Source organism: Haliaeetus leucocephalus, unplaced genomic scaffold (genome assembly GCF_000737465.1).
Source record: "Haliaeetus leucocephalus isolate CR32 unplaced genomic scaffold, Haliaeetus_leucocephalus-4.0 Scaffold428, whole genome shotgun sequence".
Lineage (NCBI taxonomy): Eukaryota > Metazoa > Chordata > Aves > Accipitriformes > Accipitridae > Haliaeetus > Haliaeetus leucocephalus.
The window spans coordinates 2,209,073-2,225,554 of record NW_010972864.1 but is presented as its reverse complement, the minus strand read 5'-3'; the positions used below and the strand labels follow the sequence as shown (position 1 = coordinate 2,225,554).

At 41.2% G+C, this 16,482-nt stretch overlaps 1 protein-coding gene across 1 annotated transcript in view; it reads left to right on the top strand.

The window, feature by feature from the left end:
* The window catches only part of ZNF521 (zinc finger protein 521), a 208,558-nt gene that overhangs the window by 166,470 nt on the left and 25,606 nt on the right, over nucleotides 1-16,482 (top strand). The window contains exons 5-6 of the mRNA XM_010574411.1: nucleotides 11,508-11,639; nucleotides 14,309-14,424. Coding sequence (XP_010572713.1) covers nucleotides 11,508-11,639; nucleotides 14,309-14,424 — 248 coding nt within the window. The remainder of the gene's footprint in view (nucleotides 1-11,507; nucleotides 11,640-14,308; nucleotides 14,425-16,482) is intronic.

Here is a 16,482-nt window from a genome sequence, read left to right as displayed (position 1 = left end):
AGCGCCCGCGGCCTGCTGCCCTGGCGTGAGCGGGGCTGTCAGGAGCTGAGCCGGCGCCTGGAAAGGAAGGGTGTCGAGTAAATGCATTTCAGGGAGGCGGCGGGGGGTGTGTGTGGGCGTGTGTGTGTGAATTTGGCACTTGCCCAAACCCCCGGGGAAAGAAGGGAGTGGAAGAAACCCCAGCTAAACCCCGCTGTCTCTTGACCCCCTCCTCCCCGCTCCTGCTAAGATTTGAATCTTCCTCCCTTTCTTCCTGGGTTCCGCTTTTTTTCCTGCCTCTTCTTATTTAAGTGAACAGACACACACAATGAAAACTCAGTGGGCCTTTTGGAGAATATTTCGGCCAACAAATGCAGTCTTGCAAGTTATTTATTAGCGTACGTCTTAGTAAAAGCCTAATGCCGTACAGTGGTCAGCCACCTCTCTCTAGCTGTTACAGGCATGTTTTTCATATCGCATTCCAGATTTCCTCAGAGTCTTACAAGTGTTTTTTGGTTTTTCACTGATGTTAATCACCTCATAGTCATTTAATGTCGCGCCACATTTTTCTCCAGCTCTATAAGTTTTATCTAGAGAGGATATACACTGACCTGACAGCCTATACATTTACTTTTCTCATAATAGTGCTGTATTTGTTTCCTTTGGTAATACAGTTTGATGCCTTATACTTGTAACCTGCTGTTCTTTTTAATTGCTTATTGTTATTAATTATATAGTGGTAACATTGTTGGCTTGAGACATTTGGCTGTAAAAATACATCTATTATTATTGCCATTGGAGCTGCACTGAATTACCCAAGCTCCGTCTGGAAACGTATGCTTTTCCGCATTTCTTCAGTGAAACTAGAATGACGGTTAAATCAGGACTTCCTTGTGCCTTTTCACCTCCAGCTGGGTTTCACACCCTTGTCCTGCTTCTGCTCTCCACCTCTTCTCCTTCATCAGCCTTGTCAGTCTACCCCCTTTTTTCTTCATCATTGCTACTACATCTGTTCTCCTTCCCCCACCAATCTTTGCCTGTCAATGATACATCTCTTTTCAGCCAGCTCTTCTCTGTTTCTTCTACTCTGTCGTTTTTCCTGGGTTTTTTTCCCTTATTATTTCATGTTCATAATTTTGCCATTCTGCTACCTGAAAGTTCACTAGAGAGGGGGGATGTTCTTAGGCACCACTCCTCCGTTGCTGTCATAGTGGGAAATGGTGTCTTTGCTTCAGTGAGGAATTAGGTTTGATGAAGATTTGGAATGTGTGTCTAAAAGTGGCATTTAGAATTTAAAAAAAAAAAAAGCCAACTCACAAACATGTAACAAATAGAGGAAAAATAACTAATTGGCCCTCATTATTCTCTTATCCACAAACAAAGAACTTTTAATATAGAAATCCCAACAGCTGTTTGTTCAGCTCAGTGTGAAGTCTTAGTACCAGCAGAGAACGTGGGAAGAAGAGTGGAGTAGGTTTAGAATGAAGTCTGGTCCTTTTTTGATATGTGAGCCCAAAGCTGCTTGCTTGCTTTATAGCAGGATCAAAGAGAGACATAGGGAAAGGTTGGTGCAAATTAAAATTGAGCTTTCTCATGCTTTCCTAAACAAAACAGCAAATTAAGTCAGACAAGCAATATAAATAATTCTTTATATTAAATTGAGCTTTATCATTTTAATACATTGCTGTACAAGGAGATCTCCCCTAACTGGCAAAGCAGTTTGCTCGGGTGAAAAGAATCTAATTAAATGCCCAGTTATCAACATAGACCTGAGGGCCTTAACAGCCTGAACTGCTTCTTCCTGATTTTTCTGAGGAGTTGGGGTGAGGAGATGGAGGTTAAGAAGAAAGCAAGCAGGATGTTAATACACCCCTAAATGAGTTTAAGAGCTGGATCAATATCCCAGCAATTGCTGCTCATTTCAAAGTGTCCCTCACCTATGTAAGAAGATGCCAAGTAATCTTTGACTTGTATAATGGCATTCAGATTTGGAAAAAATTATCAATAGTATCTGATGTATTAGGAAATATGAGGAGTACTGTTACTTCTTCATGCTATCAATTCAAATATCCAGTAATACCGGAAAGCCCTATCCTACCCTGTCCTACCCTAGCCTAGCCTATTCTTTTTTTCCATTTTCCTTTTTTCTTCCCCTTCTTTTAAGAGTAAGCAGGCAATTCTTTGTAGGTTGGATAAACAGCATTTCAGCATTTAGAGACTATCTTTCAGACATCTAACGGCTTCATGCCAAAAGAAGGAAGGCAATTCTGACCCTTTCTGTATACTCAGAACAAAAGAAATACATGATGAGAGTTGTGTACAAAACATAATTTTTACTGCTGGTCCACTGTGGTGTAGAATTAATATTGATGCTTTAATTGTCTCTATGCAAGAAGATGTTTTCCCAGCACCCCTAAATTTCGAACAGGTTGCATTTAGTTTATGCAACATGAAATATCCTCTCCTAGTTCAACAATTTGTGTTTTCTTTGTGCAAAAGTTAAAAGTAGATATACTTGTACTTCCACCAGTTCCAGAAGTCCCAGGTGAGTGGGCATTACTAGTAGGCATTTAACATCAAATAACAGAGAAAGCTGGTTCTCCAACTAGAAAGCAAGAACAAGAAAAAGAAGCTGTAGCCTGCACAGTGAACAGAAATATTGAAATTGAATGAACAATGCTAAAAAAGCCAAAAGTTTTTAGATTTTACTGTTCTTAATTCTTCTGAATACAAATGTGACATTTTTATTAGTTTTTTTCCCTACAGTTTGATTAAATTGTTCATAACTGCTTTGCTCAGGCAATCTCTGAGCCATTGAGATTGTAATTTGACTTTACTAGAGAAGATTTGGTCAAAAAAACTTTCTTCTTGGAAGAAAGCTCACAGAAGAGAACAAGAAAAACTCAGTTCTGACCTTAATTCTGACACTGTGTTCATGACAATGGGCAGATTAAGCAGGGCCTGATTCTTCATCCATGAGAATTTAGTAAGTTTTCATTCTCTGTTTGAGGTGGGAAAACAGACATTTAGCAGCTCTGGGGTTTGGTTTCTTTATCTGTAATATGCAGATAATAATCTGTATCTCACTGTGCAGTGTAAGGATGGAGGTCCTGACTTTGCACACTGGCAGAATTTAGTCCCACAAAAAGTCTAGACAAGAGTCTAGTAAGACAGGAGGCCTGCTCCCCTGAGCTAGTTATGCCAGTGTTCGAAGGATCAGTCTCCCAAGTTTTTAATCAGTGCTCACTAAGTGCTTTTTGAAAAGGTAAACGTTGAGCTGGATCATCTGTCTACAAATAACTCATACCACTCAGCTTATTCCTACTGGTTTAAATTTCTTTTTATATCCCATGGTAAAATTGTTTCCAAAATAAGCTCTATCACATGGGATTTTATTGCAATGATGGAGTGTAACCTTGTAATGTGTATAGCTACGTGATGCAACACAGACTTTTTTCCGAACAAATTTTAATACCTTTTCCTGGTGCAGTTACAGACAAGGAGTAGCAAATTATGCATGCCCCATCAGTCGGTGAATAGCCCTGTTGCTGAATTCCTGAACTCTCACCTGGTAGCCAGTTGCCCAGAAAATGCTCTTCTTTGATGGAGAGGGCATTTGCTGTGTTTAAATCATTCTTACTTGAGCTGAAAACATGACAGTTATTAAAAAATAGACCCTGCCAGTTGCCCTTCTTTTATTTTCATCCAGCCTCACGGAAGCCAGACAATTTGTGGCTTTAATAGAACATACAAGGCACATGTGGTAAGAAGAGTTCACTTACAAGCAGCCAAAGCGAGTGCAACCAAGCAAAAAAGTGAACAGTTGGTGAAGTGAAATGCATCCCTTGCTTCAGACAAAAATACGGTGGAATGAAAGATGCAGTAGACTGGCTTTCCCTTAAGCAGATCTAATTTCAAAATCTGGCCCTGGAGAGATGAACTTTTGCTTTAATTGAGGAGGTGGATCCCAGCTCTTTGTCACTCCATCAATCAGCACCCTTTGCTGTAGCTTTAGCAATACGCTGCAGAAGGCTGTAGGATTTATTCCCTGCATGTTCAATAAGGGCTTCCTATCTGGTGCTGCTGGGAACCAGTATGGCCTGGCCTCAACAGCACAGTGCAGATCCCATCCTCTTCCTTCTGATGCTGGCCAGTATCCTACAAGGCAGAGTCATAGCTGGGTCTCAGCTTTCCCCTTGGGAGGCTACAGCTGTTGGTGACTCAAGAGTTTAGGATTGTTTCTTTCATCTTGTCCACCTCCTTCCTCACACATGGGCAGAGCGTTGCCCAAAAATCATTATGAACTGTAAAAAAGCAAGGGGAGAGACATTGCTCAGGTTGCAGCCCAATATTTTGCGTTTCCCAGTCTCAGCTAACATCATGATTTCAGTTAAAAGTGGTATTAAGAGTAAACACAGACCACTGTGCAGGCATGCCTACACGAGCAGTAGTGTGTGGCACAAGAGGGAAATGCAGGATAACAGTGCCGAGAGGGTGAGGAATATATTTCCTTCCCCACCCTCCCGATTCCAAACATGTAGTGATCTGCCCTGGATGCTGCAGGAGAAACAGGGATGTACTTCTGTCTTTCCATCCAATCCTCCATCTGGTCCCATCAGGACTGAACTGTTAGTTAGGACTTTTAAAAACCCCATTTTTCCATGGCAAGTTCATCTCAACGGCTGTAAATTCCAGCTGTATTCTTTTTCCTCCTGCAAATTCCAGCTGTATGCTTTGCCTTTACTATGTCTCCATCTTTATCACTATATTCCCATGCTTTTCATGTCAACTTCCAAAATTAACACCATGGTGGATAGTGTTTTTCATGGGGGGTGGTGGGTGGTGGTGATAGTAGTTGAGAAATTGAAAATGACAGAAGCACTATTACAATCAGGAAGAAATTATGAACGTGGTGCTGGAGACTTCATCATTTCAGCTTCCAGGCTTGGAAGAGGTGTTTTGTGCTCCTTAGCAGGTGAGGATACTTGTCACACACTTACTCACCATAGTGGACCATAAGACCGAATTTCAAGCAGGAATGAGGGTGTCTCTAGTGGTACAGAGAGGCTGATGAGTGTGTGGGTGTATGGCTGGTAGAATCAAAAAGATGCAGGCAAACCCAGTACTATAAGCTAGGAAGCACGGATGGCTGTATACTCTGCAAATTATAGTGTTGTATGGTGTATTTTGTCCTTCCCCAGTTTTCAGTGTGAGATGTTGTAGCCGAGGGGTTAGCTGTCACCCATGGCCTGCCTTCCTTACTCGTCAGATCTCTGGTTTACAAATGCGTGCTGGAAAATTAACTCGGGGAAGAGTGGAAGCCATGTGAAGAAGAAACTGGTTTAGGGGCATGGTTTGCTTGGTAAAAAAATTATAAAGAAAACACATTGAATGTGGGAGCTGTGCGTGCTTTAGACCTGAAAAAAATACGGGGACTGCAGGCCATTTCATTCCTATGTTGTGTGCAGAGGGCAGAGTTTACACTACTTCTCAGCAGATGCTTTTAAGCACGACCCAGCCTCGTGATGATTTACCAGGAGGACATCATCATCTTTGGACCTTTGCCTATAGATTTATTCAGAGTAAAAGGCAGAAGGACCCTTCTGGACAATCTCGAGGGTGAATAAGAGAAAGAGTTACTTATAAACTGTTACAAATTGGTACTCGGTAATGGCTGTAGTGTTGATCAGACAATATAAGAGGGCCCCCAGTGGTTACCGACCTAACAGCTGCATGTAAGTCAGCCAGTGAACATTTGCTTGTAGCTGCTCTAGTTTTGTTTTTATTGAAGAGCAAGAAGCATAAACATGGGACACACAGTCTAGAGGCTGCTTAAAGGGTTTCACTTGTTTAAAGTGTATACTGAAATGTCAGAGCCTTCCATGAAATGAACAAGTTGTGCATTGAGTTGGTAACACAAATTGGGCCAGGTCATCCAAAGCCATGCCTCAAGTCGGGGTGCGGGTCGGGGGCGATCTTGCCTGCCGTACAAGTTAGTAACTGCGCAGCGTGGGTCGCCGGTGCAAAGATAGAGGATCCCCAAACGTGAGTATATGCTTAGTGCGAAGACTTGATTTTGTTTGCTTTTATAGCTGGTTATCAAGTTAGTTGCTGAGGTAATGGGCTGCACCTCAATTAAAATCTACCTACCCCCATTGAAACATTTAATATTTGTGTAAATATTAAACATTTATATGAATATTAAATGCATTTATTTAGAGTTGATTCATGTTTACATTTTCCCACTATCTGAATAAAGATTACAAATGGAAAGTAATTTACTTATGCATAAATTCTGCATGCATCAAACTCATTTCTCTACCAGCAGTGGGTAAACCATCCTCATCCATGTTGCGAGGTCTTAGCCATGTCCAAACTCATATCCTAACCATGTAAGGGCAACAGTAAGCAGCAGTTCTGTGCTGTACAGTGGGTATTTTGTTCTTGCCTTCCTTATGGAGTTGTTGGATCCATAATGTGAAGGACGTGCTGACTTGTTTTACGATGTACCACATCAGGGAATGCAGTGCATAGTTTTCTGTTAGATTTGGAAAAGTGCAGGCTTTATATTAAAGGTTCATTTCTTTTTCATCGTTCAGCTAACTCATTTGCACTGTAATGTACTTTCCTATTCCTCCTTCTGATAGTTGCTGCTTTTATACCTATTTTGCAAGCCATATTTTTAGTCTAATCCATACAGCAGTTGTCTAAAATTCCATAGCATTGCTTATTTCTTACCTATAACTCTTAATAAAAAATAGGGCTGTGCCAACCTATTATATCCTTAATAGAATATTCTAATGGTTATTAAATCAATTGACTCTGAATCTCACTTTAATAAATGAGTCAGACAGTATTTTCCAATTACTGTCAGCCGCCACCTTTCCAAAGAGCAGATTATTTTGATTGAATTTTTTAAAGCTGTTCAGCACTTTTTTCTTTTTTTTTTCTTTTCTTTTTTTTTTTCCCTGAGTAAGAGCAAAGAGCAGTAGCTCTGTTCTGCAGCAAAGGAGAGCCTCTTGGACTGCATCTGATGCTCCATTCTATTTCAGATTTATCCCAAATGGAAACTGAAAATGTGACATTTCACCGGTCCTTTATTTATTAATGATATCATACTTTGCACTTCCATAGCACCCTATCAAATTGTGTGCTAAACATGAAGAGCTAGACAGGGGCCAGGGTGTAAACAGAGCCTTTTGCGTCCTCTTTCCCCATCTGGCACCTTTGCAAGAGCTGCCACACCCTGGCTCTTTCATGCCAGTGGGAGATAAAATGCTGGCTGTGCTTTTAAATTCTCTATGGAGAACAGAGCACAGGGACAAAGTCTTGTTCCCTCATCCTTCTGCAGTGCTGTGTGATCCAAACAAGCAGGCAGTTGTGTGCCTGAACATGTTATCTTAAACCTTTTCAAACCCAAATGGTAGTGATTCTGGTTCTTCTGTGTGTGGTAGATAGTCCTGGACTCTTCTCCAGCTCCGCTGTGCCAGTTGTATTAAAAGTCTTAAGTGATACTAATTAGGTCAGCCTATTAAAGTGGAAATTAAAAATTAACACCTCTTATTTAAAGGTGGGTAGTCTGAGAAACACAGGCGATACTGTCATGCCCAAGGTGATAAGAGTAAGTCAGTGTCAGAGCTTGGAACGGAACCCAGCACTCCTGGCTCTTCTGCCAATACTGTAACCTTATCTGTCTCCCTTAAATTTAAATCATGCTGGTCTCACATTCTTGAATTAAAGGACTGGAACCTTGCCCTTTGTTCTGAGGATGTAGCACAGAGCAGGTGATGTGCAAAAAATGGGTGAAAAACAGTGTGAGGGGAGGGCTTTATAACTCCCTGAACAGTGGGACTTAGGAAAAAAATTATTCTATTAGTTATACAAATGTAGTCATATTTTAAATGCGGTCTTTAGAACTAGGAGACTAAAAACATTTTATTTTTAAGAGAAAGCTTAGATTCTGCACAAATTGATGTCTCTTGCCTGGGGAAGTTTCCTATCTGCCCCAGGCGAGTGGGTGAGGGGATTTTTCAAACCCTGTTTATAAGCCTTTAGGAAAATTGGATTTGCAACATGCAGTAATCAAAGTGGTTTTGATGTTTGTGACCAGGAGATCGCCTCAGATCTGGGTGATAGGGCAAATACAATAGGATCACATTTAATGGGGTTCAGTTCTTCTTGAACAAGTACAAATACTATGTGACTAAAATTAGGTTTGCTTCAGCATTGGGAGTGCATGCCTTTCTTCCTACTTTTTCTTCATTAGCTAAGGTAATGTAAAGCCTTCTCTGTCTTCTGTAGCTCCATATAAAAATATTTCTTTTTAGGAAATCTTTCTCCCTTGGAATGTTTGAAGAACTCCCTGTTCAGTGTTCCCATGCTCAAGAATGATTAGCGTGGTTCATTTACACTTTGCCAACAGTAACTCTGTGATTTGAGAATTGGCATCGATTATCTTCACCTTGACGTGTGGAAGATCCTGAGATGGAGCTCCGTTTGTCCTAATTGCTTTGACTGTGTGTATCAGCACAAACAGTTTGATGAAGAAACTTCACCCTACAGGCTTTCTAGCTCATAATTACCCTTTGTGGGGACTTGCACTGTCTTCAGAACTATCTGTTTGGTAATGACCACAGCGAGGATCTGGATGTAGGAGAAATGATCTGATCATGTGCGGCAGTCTGTACATTCCTTGTAATTGATTTGCAGGTTCAGGGAAGAAGAGGCATTTATATATGGTTTGTTGAGCCTTCCTCCTCTTTTCAGTATGCTGTTCTGCAGCTTTGCCCACAGCTGTGGGTTGCTGCCTGTTAGGAGAGTGCGGCATACAGCCTGCCTCGCAGGATGCAGCCATCTCTCTTAGATGTGCAGACTGGTGCGTGCCAGGTTCTTTTCCCTCATGCTCCCCTTGATGGTGCTTGTGCGGGCCATACTTGTCTTATCTCAGCAGTAGCAAAAGCAGAACACACTGGAAGGGTTTGTCAGTGATGGTGTAAAACCTCACATCCCAGGCAACTCTTAAGACTCCACTAAAATTTCCCCTGCTAAGGAAATCATTAGCATATATTTGATAAATGGTTGCTAATTTATCTATGAAGACTTACGAAAGATGTCACCTACCTCTAATCTGCCCTTGGGAGTCTTTTGCACAGAGTATGTTCAGCCAACAGTACCTGACTACCAGTGTGTCTGGCTGGATGGGACATGTACCTCAGCAGCCTGTGCTCTGCTGCCTCAATAGTCTAGTCTCTCCAGAGAAGCTGTGGTGGCAAAACAGCTGAGGTTGACCTGAGCCTTTGAGTTTGTGCTGACGGCTGTCCTCAGTGTATCCAGCTATAAATTGGTGCCCGGTCAGGCAAGGTACGAGTCAAAAGCAGCAAAGTTCTTTTGTCTGATGTGGGTAACAGAGACAGGCACCTCAGTGGCAACAGTCTGTGGGCACGGGATTGCCGGGACCACTGACCTTTTTCAGCTGACTCCCAGAGCAGGCCTGCCATTTCACACCCCTCTGATAGCTCTTCAGCATGTGGAGGTAGCCAGGAACTTAGAACACTGCTTTAATGAAGGATTGGGTAGAGGACAAAGGGACGTCTGCGGTTTGCTGTGTGAGTGCGCGGGCGATGCTCGGCCTGTTTGTCTATAGCTGTGGCTCCACTCTGTTGCGCTAAGACTTGACAGAAAGACAGGAGAGTGAAAAAAATGGCCACATGCCAATATGTCAATTTTAAAGAGCCAAAATGGTGTCCTACATTCATCTCACAGTCGCTACTTGAAAAACACAGTCTTACCATGAAGGGCAATGGAGGCGCTGCCGTATATATGAACATTATGAGAGCTAGGTGTTCAGTGAAGAGAGAGCTCCCCAGTTACAGACTGTTGTCAGGGTAGAAATTTCTGTAGTTGGTGTATTTTTACCTGTTTGCTCCAAAGGAGAGACCCCACCACCCCACCCCAATTTTGTGTAAATCTTTTGGCTCGTTGGTTTTCATCTGCCCCTTACCTTCCCATTATAGAGACCTCTGACACCTTGTAGAAAACCACACAACGATAGCTTTCAGTAGTCCCACCTGCAGAACGGCCACCACCACCTGGCTCAGCTTGCACTGTCTAAAGCCCACAAATTCCCACCCTTTGCTAAAGATGCCATGACTTTTACTTGAAGGCTAAATTTAGCTTTCAGACTAATGAGAAGGGAAAGCTGATGGCTACCATTGAAATTTTTTGAATTCTGATAAGTTCCTAAGGGTCATTTTGAGAGGGCATGTGGCCCCACTCAGCTGCACAAGCACCATGTCGTGTTTTCTTTACGTTGGTGGGGAGGATTGTTGCGTGGAGTACAAAATGTTGTCTCTGCTCTCACCGCCTACGGCAACTGCCAACCCCGAACATCCATCGTTACGGTCACTAATCGCTGCAGGCAGCGAGCGCTTGTTCGGCAGGAGGTGGGCAGCATGGCGTTTAGGTGTTCGGGGTGGGCAGGGCGCTCTCCTAAATCACTCCTTTTCACCTAAGAGAAGGTAGGGAGCCACGCCAGTCGCCAAGCGTTTTATTCCCGCTTGATTTTTAATAATCAGATACAGTATTTACCTGCGAGATCAATGCTACTCGTGTAGCACACCAGTGACATACAGAAGGACCTTTTCTAAGCGGCGTTGTGGGAATTGAGGCCTCTGCAGCAGGGCTGGAAGCCACTTCTTACCTAGCAACTGTTTCTAAGTAGGACAGCCGTTGACTGCCCTTATGGCGGAGTGGATGAATCCTGCAGCACCCTCAGGAAGGGAACCTGGTGCCAGGCACCAGCCGGCCTTCAGAGGACAATGGGAGGAAGCAGAGGAACAAGCAGCAGGGAGCGGGAAGGGTTTTAAAGCTGCAGGACATTGACGGGAAAGCTGCGTCAGGAGGCACACGGGGACTTTTCTGAGCTGTTGAGAGGAGAAATGCAAATAAAGGGAAGAAAATCTGGGATTGTCAGAAAGAGAGCTGGGAAATCCTGCGGCTCGCAAAAGGTTTCACGTATGCCCCTGGCACTGGAAACGTGGAGCAGGAGTGATTCAGTGAGGGTATAAACTACCCTTCCCTCTCACGCTGGTTACAAGAAACTCCACGTCAGCCAGAGCGCCAAAAATGCGTGCGTTCGCAGTTCTTACCCGTGGTAGATGGGATGATGCGTGATCAGCGTTAAATTCCTCACGCACTGTTTTGCAAATGTACTCCGTCGTGATCGGGTGGCTCTGCTAAGAGATGATGTTTCAGGTCCTACTCATCATTTCCTACTGAAGTCTAATGCTCTGCATTCCTGTTTGGTGCTAATTGTATGTGGAAAATCTGTGCTTTTAATGCCCAGTTAAGCTTTGTACATTCTGAAACCTTTCAGGTAAGAGAACACTTCAGCAGCTGTAGGTGCTGAGGGGCATCTGGTTTCCTGAGCTTAGGAAAACAAAAAGTCTCTTCAGTTCATAGATCATGTTGGACTTGCTCTTTGGTAAGGGCTCTGGTGAATTTCACTTTTCTTTTGATTTCTCCTGCAGATGAAGGACTGAACCATGAATGCAAACTCTGCAATCAGACGTTCGACTCTCCTGCCAAACTTCAGTGCCACCTGATAGAGCACAGCTTTGAAGGCATGGGGGGCACCTTCAAATGTCCAGTGTGCTTTACAGGTAGGAGGCCATCACTGCTTGTCCCAGTCATGCCCTTAGCTTGCGCTTGCAGAACTCCACTGACAGCTGTGTCATGTGCTGGCTTTAGGTCGGTTTTAGGAAGGAACATTACATTTGTGCTCATTAGTAATATTGATTAGAAATCGTTTAGAAAGCCGAGCTCTCTGGAAGGTCAGGCTTTTCTATCGGAAGTTTGAGTATTTTGTAATTGCAGAAGTGATAGTCTGTTACCTTCCACAGTATCATGTTCATTACCTTCATGTTCCAAACTTGCCAAGGTTAAAACTGCCCATAAATTTGTGCTTTAAAGCTACAGATTTTTCATCTCAAATGATATAACTCAGAGCAGAACTTGGCCCCACAGGCAAGGGCTGCTAGGTATAGCCTGTGCAGCAACATTCTCCTCTGATTGGGTAAGAAAGCCCGTTTGCATGTATTAGTTGGCTTGTGGTGAGAAGAAACACCCTTGTAATATGCTTTACAAAGCAAACCGTGCTGTCTTGCCACAAGTCGAGTTCTGCTCTCCCCTGACACAAGTCCGAGTGTGGAATAATCCTCCCCAAGTCAGTGGTGTTACTCCGTAGTAAAACCCAAGTGAGAAAATAACTTGACCCACTAGGGCTAAGCACTGCAGTGTTTGGGCCATAATGAGAAACAGAAAAATGCTGTTGTTGGAAATGAAAACACATTAAAAGGATGCCTACAGAGTTGTTGTGATTTTTTTTTAAGGACTTCTTAATAGAACATTTCATAAAATGATAACCTAAAACATAAGCGTTAATATGTAGCTTACATGCCCAATTTTGCTTTACAAGTTGAAAATCAAAGATAATCACAAACATGACAAAACACACTTTGGGTATTCTCGTATCAATAGCATGCTAATTCTGGAAGCCATTCAAGGTTTCTGTTCTCCATTAATGGGAGTGAAGGATTTTCATTGATAGGCAAATAGACCCTTTAATACTTTCATTTTACTTCTCTTTGTTTGGCAGCTCCCCTCCCAATAAAACCTGAGTGCACGCTACAGAGGAAAATTAAAGTTGAATTTTTCATCTCTCAGATACAGTGGCTGGTGATGATTATTACCTCACTGTGTTCAGGTTTCACACATTTCTGTGGGTTATAAAATTAAAAAAATACGTAGTTCATCTTCACTGCACAGCTTGTCATAGTAATGTCTGAGCATGGATAGTACTTCCCTAAACACTTTGCCTGTTAGGCATCTGTGTTCAATAATTATTTCAGTTAGGCATTTTTTTTTGTTTTTTCAATTTTATTACTGATTCTACTAATTTTTTTTCCCTTGCCTTTGTGTACACATTATGACATGGTCTTTTCTTAGTGTAATGCCATGGGTCTTCTATTTCCAAGTTTGGAGGAGTTGTAAATGCAATATAAAAACTTGCGTATGTAAGGAGTACCCACTGACAGTTCTCCTTGTGAGCAAGATCCCTGATAAAACTAATCCTTTAATGTTTGAGCCAGTAGCCTTGTAAAATGTGTTAAAGAGTATGGAGATAAGTCGATTCCAATCTGTGTGAAACACTTTTTCTTTTTTGCTGATGGGGTAAATAGACACTGAGCATTAATCATAAACAATGGTGTTTTATTAGCAATATGCCATTAAATTATTTCAGCATGTCTTGCTAGAATATTAACAAGAAGTAAAAATCACCAATATAAGTTTTATATGGCAAATGGAAACTGATCTTTTTTTTTCCAAGGTAATGAGAAATGTGATTAAAATGTATGACTCAGAAGAACAATATTCTGATGGTTTTTGTTGCCTTGCAATTAGAATAATTTTAATGATTAGGAGTGGAGTCAAAGTCAAATGCCAGCATCTTTAATAAATCCTTTCCCTGCCTATACAGATTAATATTGTAGATGCAAACTTTTTTAGGTCACAGTGCACCAGGCATCCATCAGAAGTCAGTGCTGCCAACCCAAACACTGCCTCTGGCATATACAATTTAATTATTAATAGTATGTCTCCTAGGTAAACTGTTACACAGTCTTAGGGCCTTGTTTTGTAGTCATTAAAATTGAACATGTTTATATTATTGAAACCCTTGCATTCAGTGTGTAGGCAGAGTTGATCTTAAAGTATCCAAAGAGAATTTACCTGCAGTTCTGTTTCACATTTATAGAGATTGCCCCAGTGTAGCTGTGGGATATAATTTTTAGCATTAACACATTTAAATACAGAGCTGTTTGTTAGCTTTAACTTTAGGCACACAGAGTAAACAGGACTTTGGCATCTATGCCTTCTAAACCTGTTGGTTGCTAGGAAATAAGTTTTGTGTGTGTTCAATCAGAGTGCAGTAAGCATGAAGAAATAATTCTGAAGAGAAAATGGCATTTTTAAATTCTTTAAATTTGAAATCTTCATTGGTTGTCCTGTTAGGGTCTTTTTTTTTCTTTGTAAAATTTTTTTAAAACCAGGCATCTGTTTCAATTCATTCATTTTAGAAGAAGGATCACACTTTGTTGATAAATAGTGTTCATTGGTACCCCTTATAGCAACGGTGTCATGTGAAATCAGAGTGCACCAGCCTAATTTTTACCTCTTGGAATTGCTGAGCGTTAATGGAAAATTGCTTATAAAAAACTCTTCACTTGAACTATGAAATAATGAAAAGCTCGTTGTTTGTCTAATATTCCAGTGTTTGTCCAAGCAAACAAGCTGCAGCAGCATATTTTCTCAGCCCATGGACAAGAGGACAAGATCTATGACTGCACACAGTGTCCACAGAAGTTCTTCTTCCAAACAGAGCTGCAGGTACCACACTTGTTACCTGGGGGTTATAACAGCATTATGTATTTGATAGCTGAGTTCAAAGCTTTACTTGTCATGACCTCCTCTGATACTTGCTCATCATCAGGATGAGAATGAGGGAAGGACGAGAGAAGTTGCAGGTGATTCAATCCATGCTGCTTTAAAAAGGTGCTGGCAGAAAGCCACCTGGTACAGACCTGAATTTCGGGAGCCACCTTTGGATTCTTGCTCTGTAGGTTGTTGCAGCTCAATATATTCTTGAGAAGAGAGAAATGAGCATCCTATTTTTCTGTTTGATATCCATAAAACACTTCCTCCAGCAGTGAAATGGAAAATAAGTGTATTCTTTTGTCTCTAAATGTGAAAAGCTAAGCACTGAAGTAGGAGTTTAGGGAGGGAGGGAGGGGGGAAGTAGACAGAATTTTTCTTGGTTTACCTGCTGGCCATTTCCCGTAAATATTAACTTGGTGGGGAAAAAAAAATAATAGGGTCAAATGAATGGTACACTGTCTTCTTGTGGGCTGTTGTCAGATTTCTAATGATACTGTTTACTAATGGTAAACAAAAGGACAGAGAGAAAGAAATAAATGTTGAACAAGATCTGAAAACAATTTTGGATAAAGGGATTATTTACTATATATTAACACTCTGCACTGCTTGTCTTGCAATGAGAAGTAGTGATGTGTTATTCCTGATGTGGTGTTACACTTTGAGACAGCAGCAGGAGATTGTTTCTAAATTATTTTAGTTTATATTGAAGTATTAAGATAGGTTGACAGAGAAAAAAAATTCAGGGTCTCTGATGGTCTATCGAGATGGAACAAGGAGAAGTATCTGTACAGTAAGGCCTTTCCTACACTGTCCACCATGTGATTTTTATTTGAAGTGAAGAGATTTTTCAGCACTTAAGATTTTTCACTAGTTTTTTAGAGCATGGGCCCCTATCTCTAAGTCCTTGACTGAGGTGTCCACAATTAATTTTGCTTTGGACCAGAGCTGGATTTCATCTCATCAGCAGAGGCAAAAGCCTAGTGAGGCATGTGCACATGTATGCCCATTTAGTATTTCACTTCCTGAAAGTTTTAGATACTGAAAACCTGATATTAATGTTTGGCATGATGATATGAAATATTTCTTTGGAGAAAAAAGAAATCACAGCATTTAAACCATGCATGAATTCATTGTGTGAGAGATTAGTATTTATATCAATTGCACTGCATTTTCTATTTCCTCATGTCTTTCTGCGTGAAAACATGAATAAAGCCTTTCTGATAGCCTTCCCTACCTCTTTCTCGGTGGACAGCTAGGTCATGAGAGCTACTGTAGTATCTGCAGTACCATACCTGTAACACTCAAAGGTGCCTGTGCTGTGTCACTCTCTCCTATTTTTAATAGCTCTAAATCTGTTTTGTTTACTGTCCATACCAGGTATTGCATGGAAGCTCTGACCCAAAATGGAAGAGGAGGACAAGGAAAAGAAAATAAAAAATCAGACATTTAGGGAAAAAGGCACTCATACATAGTGATGGACAGAAAGAGGCAAGATTGAGTTTTGAAGTCAGAAAATGGTCTGGGTTGTGTAGAAAGTTATTGGACTTGTGGGACAAATAAAGGAGAAACTGAGTGGAATGAGGAAAGGTCAGAAACTAATTTTGTTGTATGTGTTTCTTTCACAGCATGGTTTTCATGGAATCATTTTCTTTGATTTTTTTGGTCAAAATACTTGTTGGGTTTTTTCGCAAAGTGTTTCCAATAAGGTGAACCTGAAACTGCTTTTTCAGGAAAAAAAAAATTAAATATTTTTGACTTACTGATTTTCACAAATTCTGTTGTTCATCACTGATTGATCAAAATGAGGAAGCAGGGAAAAGTAGGGACATCAGCAGTTTCTGGAAGGAGAAAGGAGAGATTGTTAGGAAAGAAAGACCAAAAGGAAAAAAAGAAAAAAAAAAGGAAGAGAGAAGGTGCAGGTATGCAAAAGACAATTATGAAGAGAAAGAAACGGGAACAAGAGGATAGAAATTAGTTTTAACAGCAGAATTCAGAGTAGATTTTAAAAAG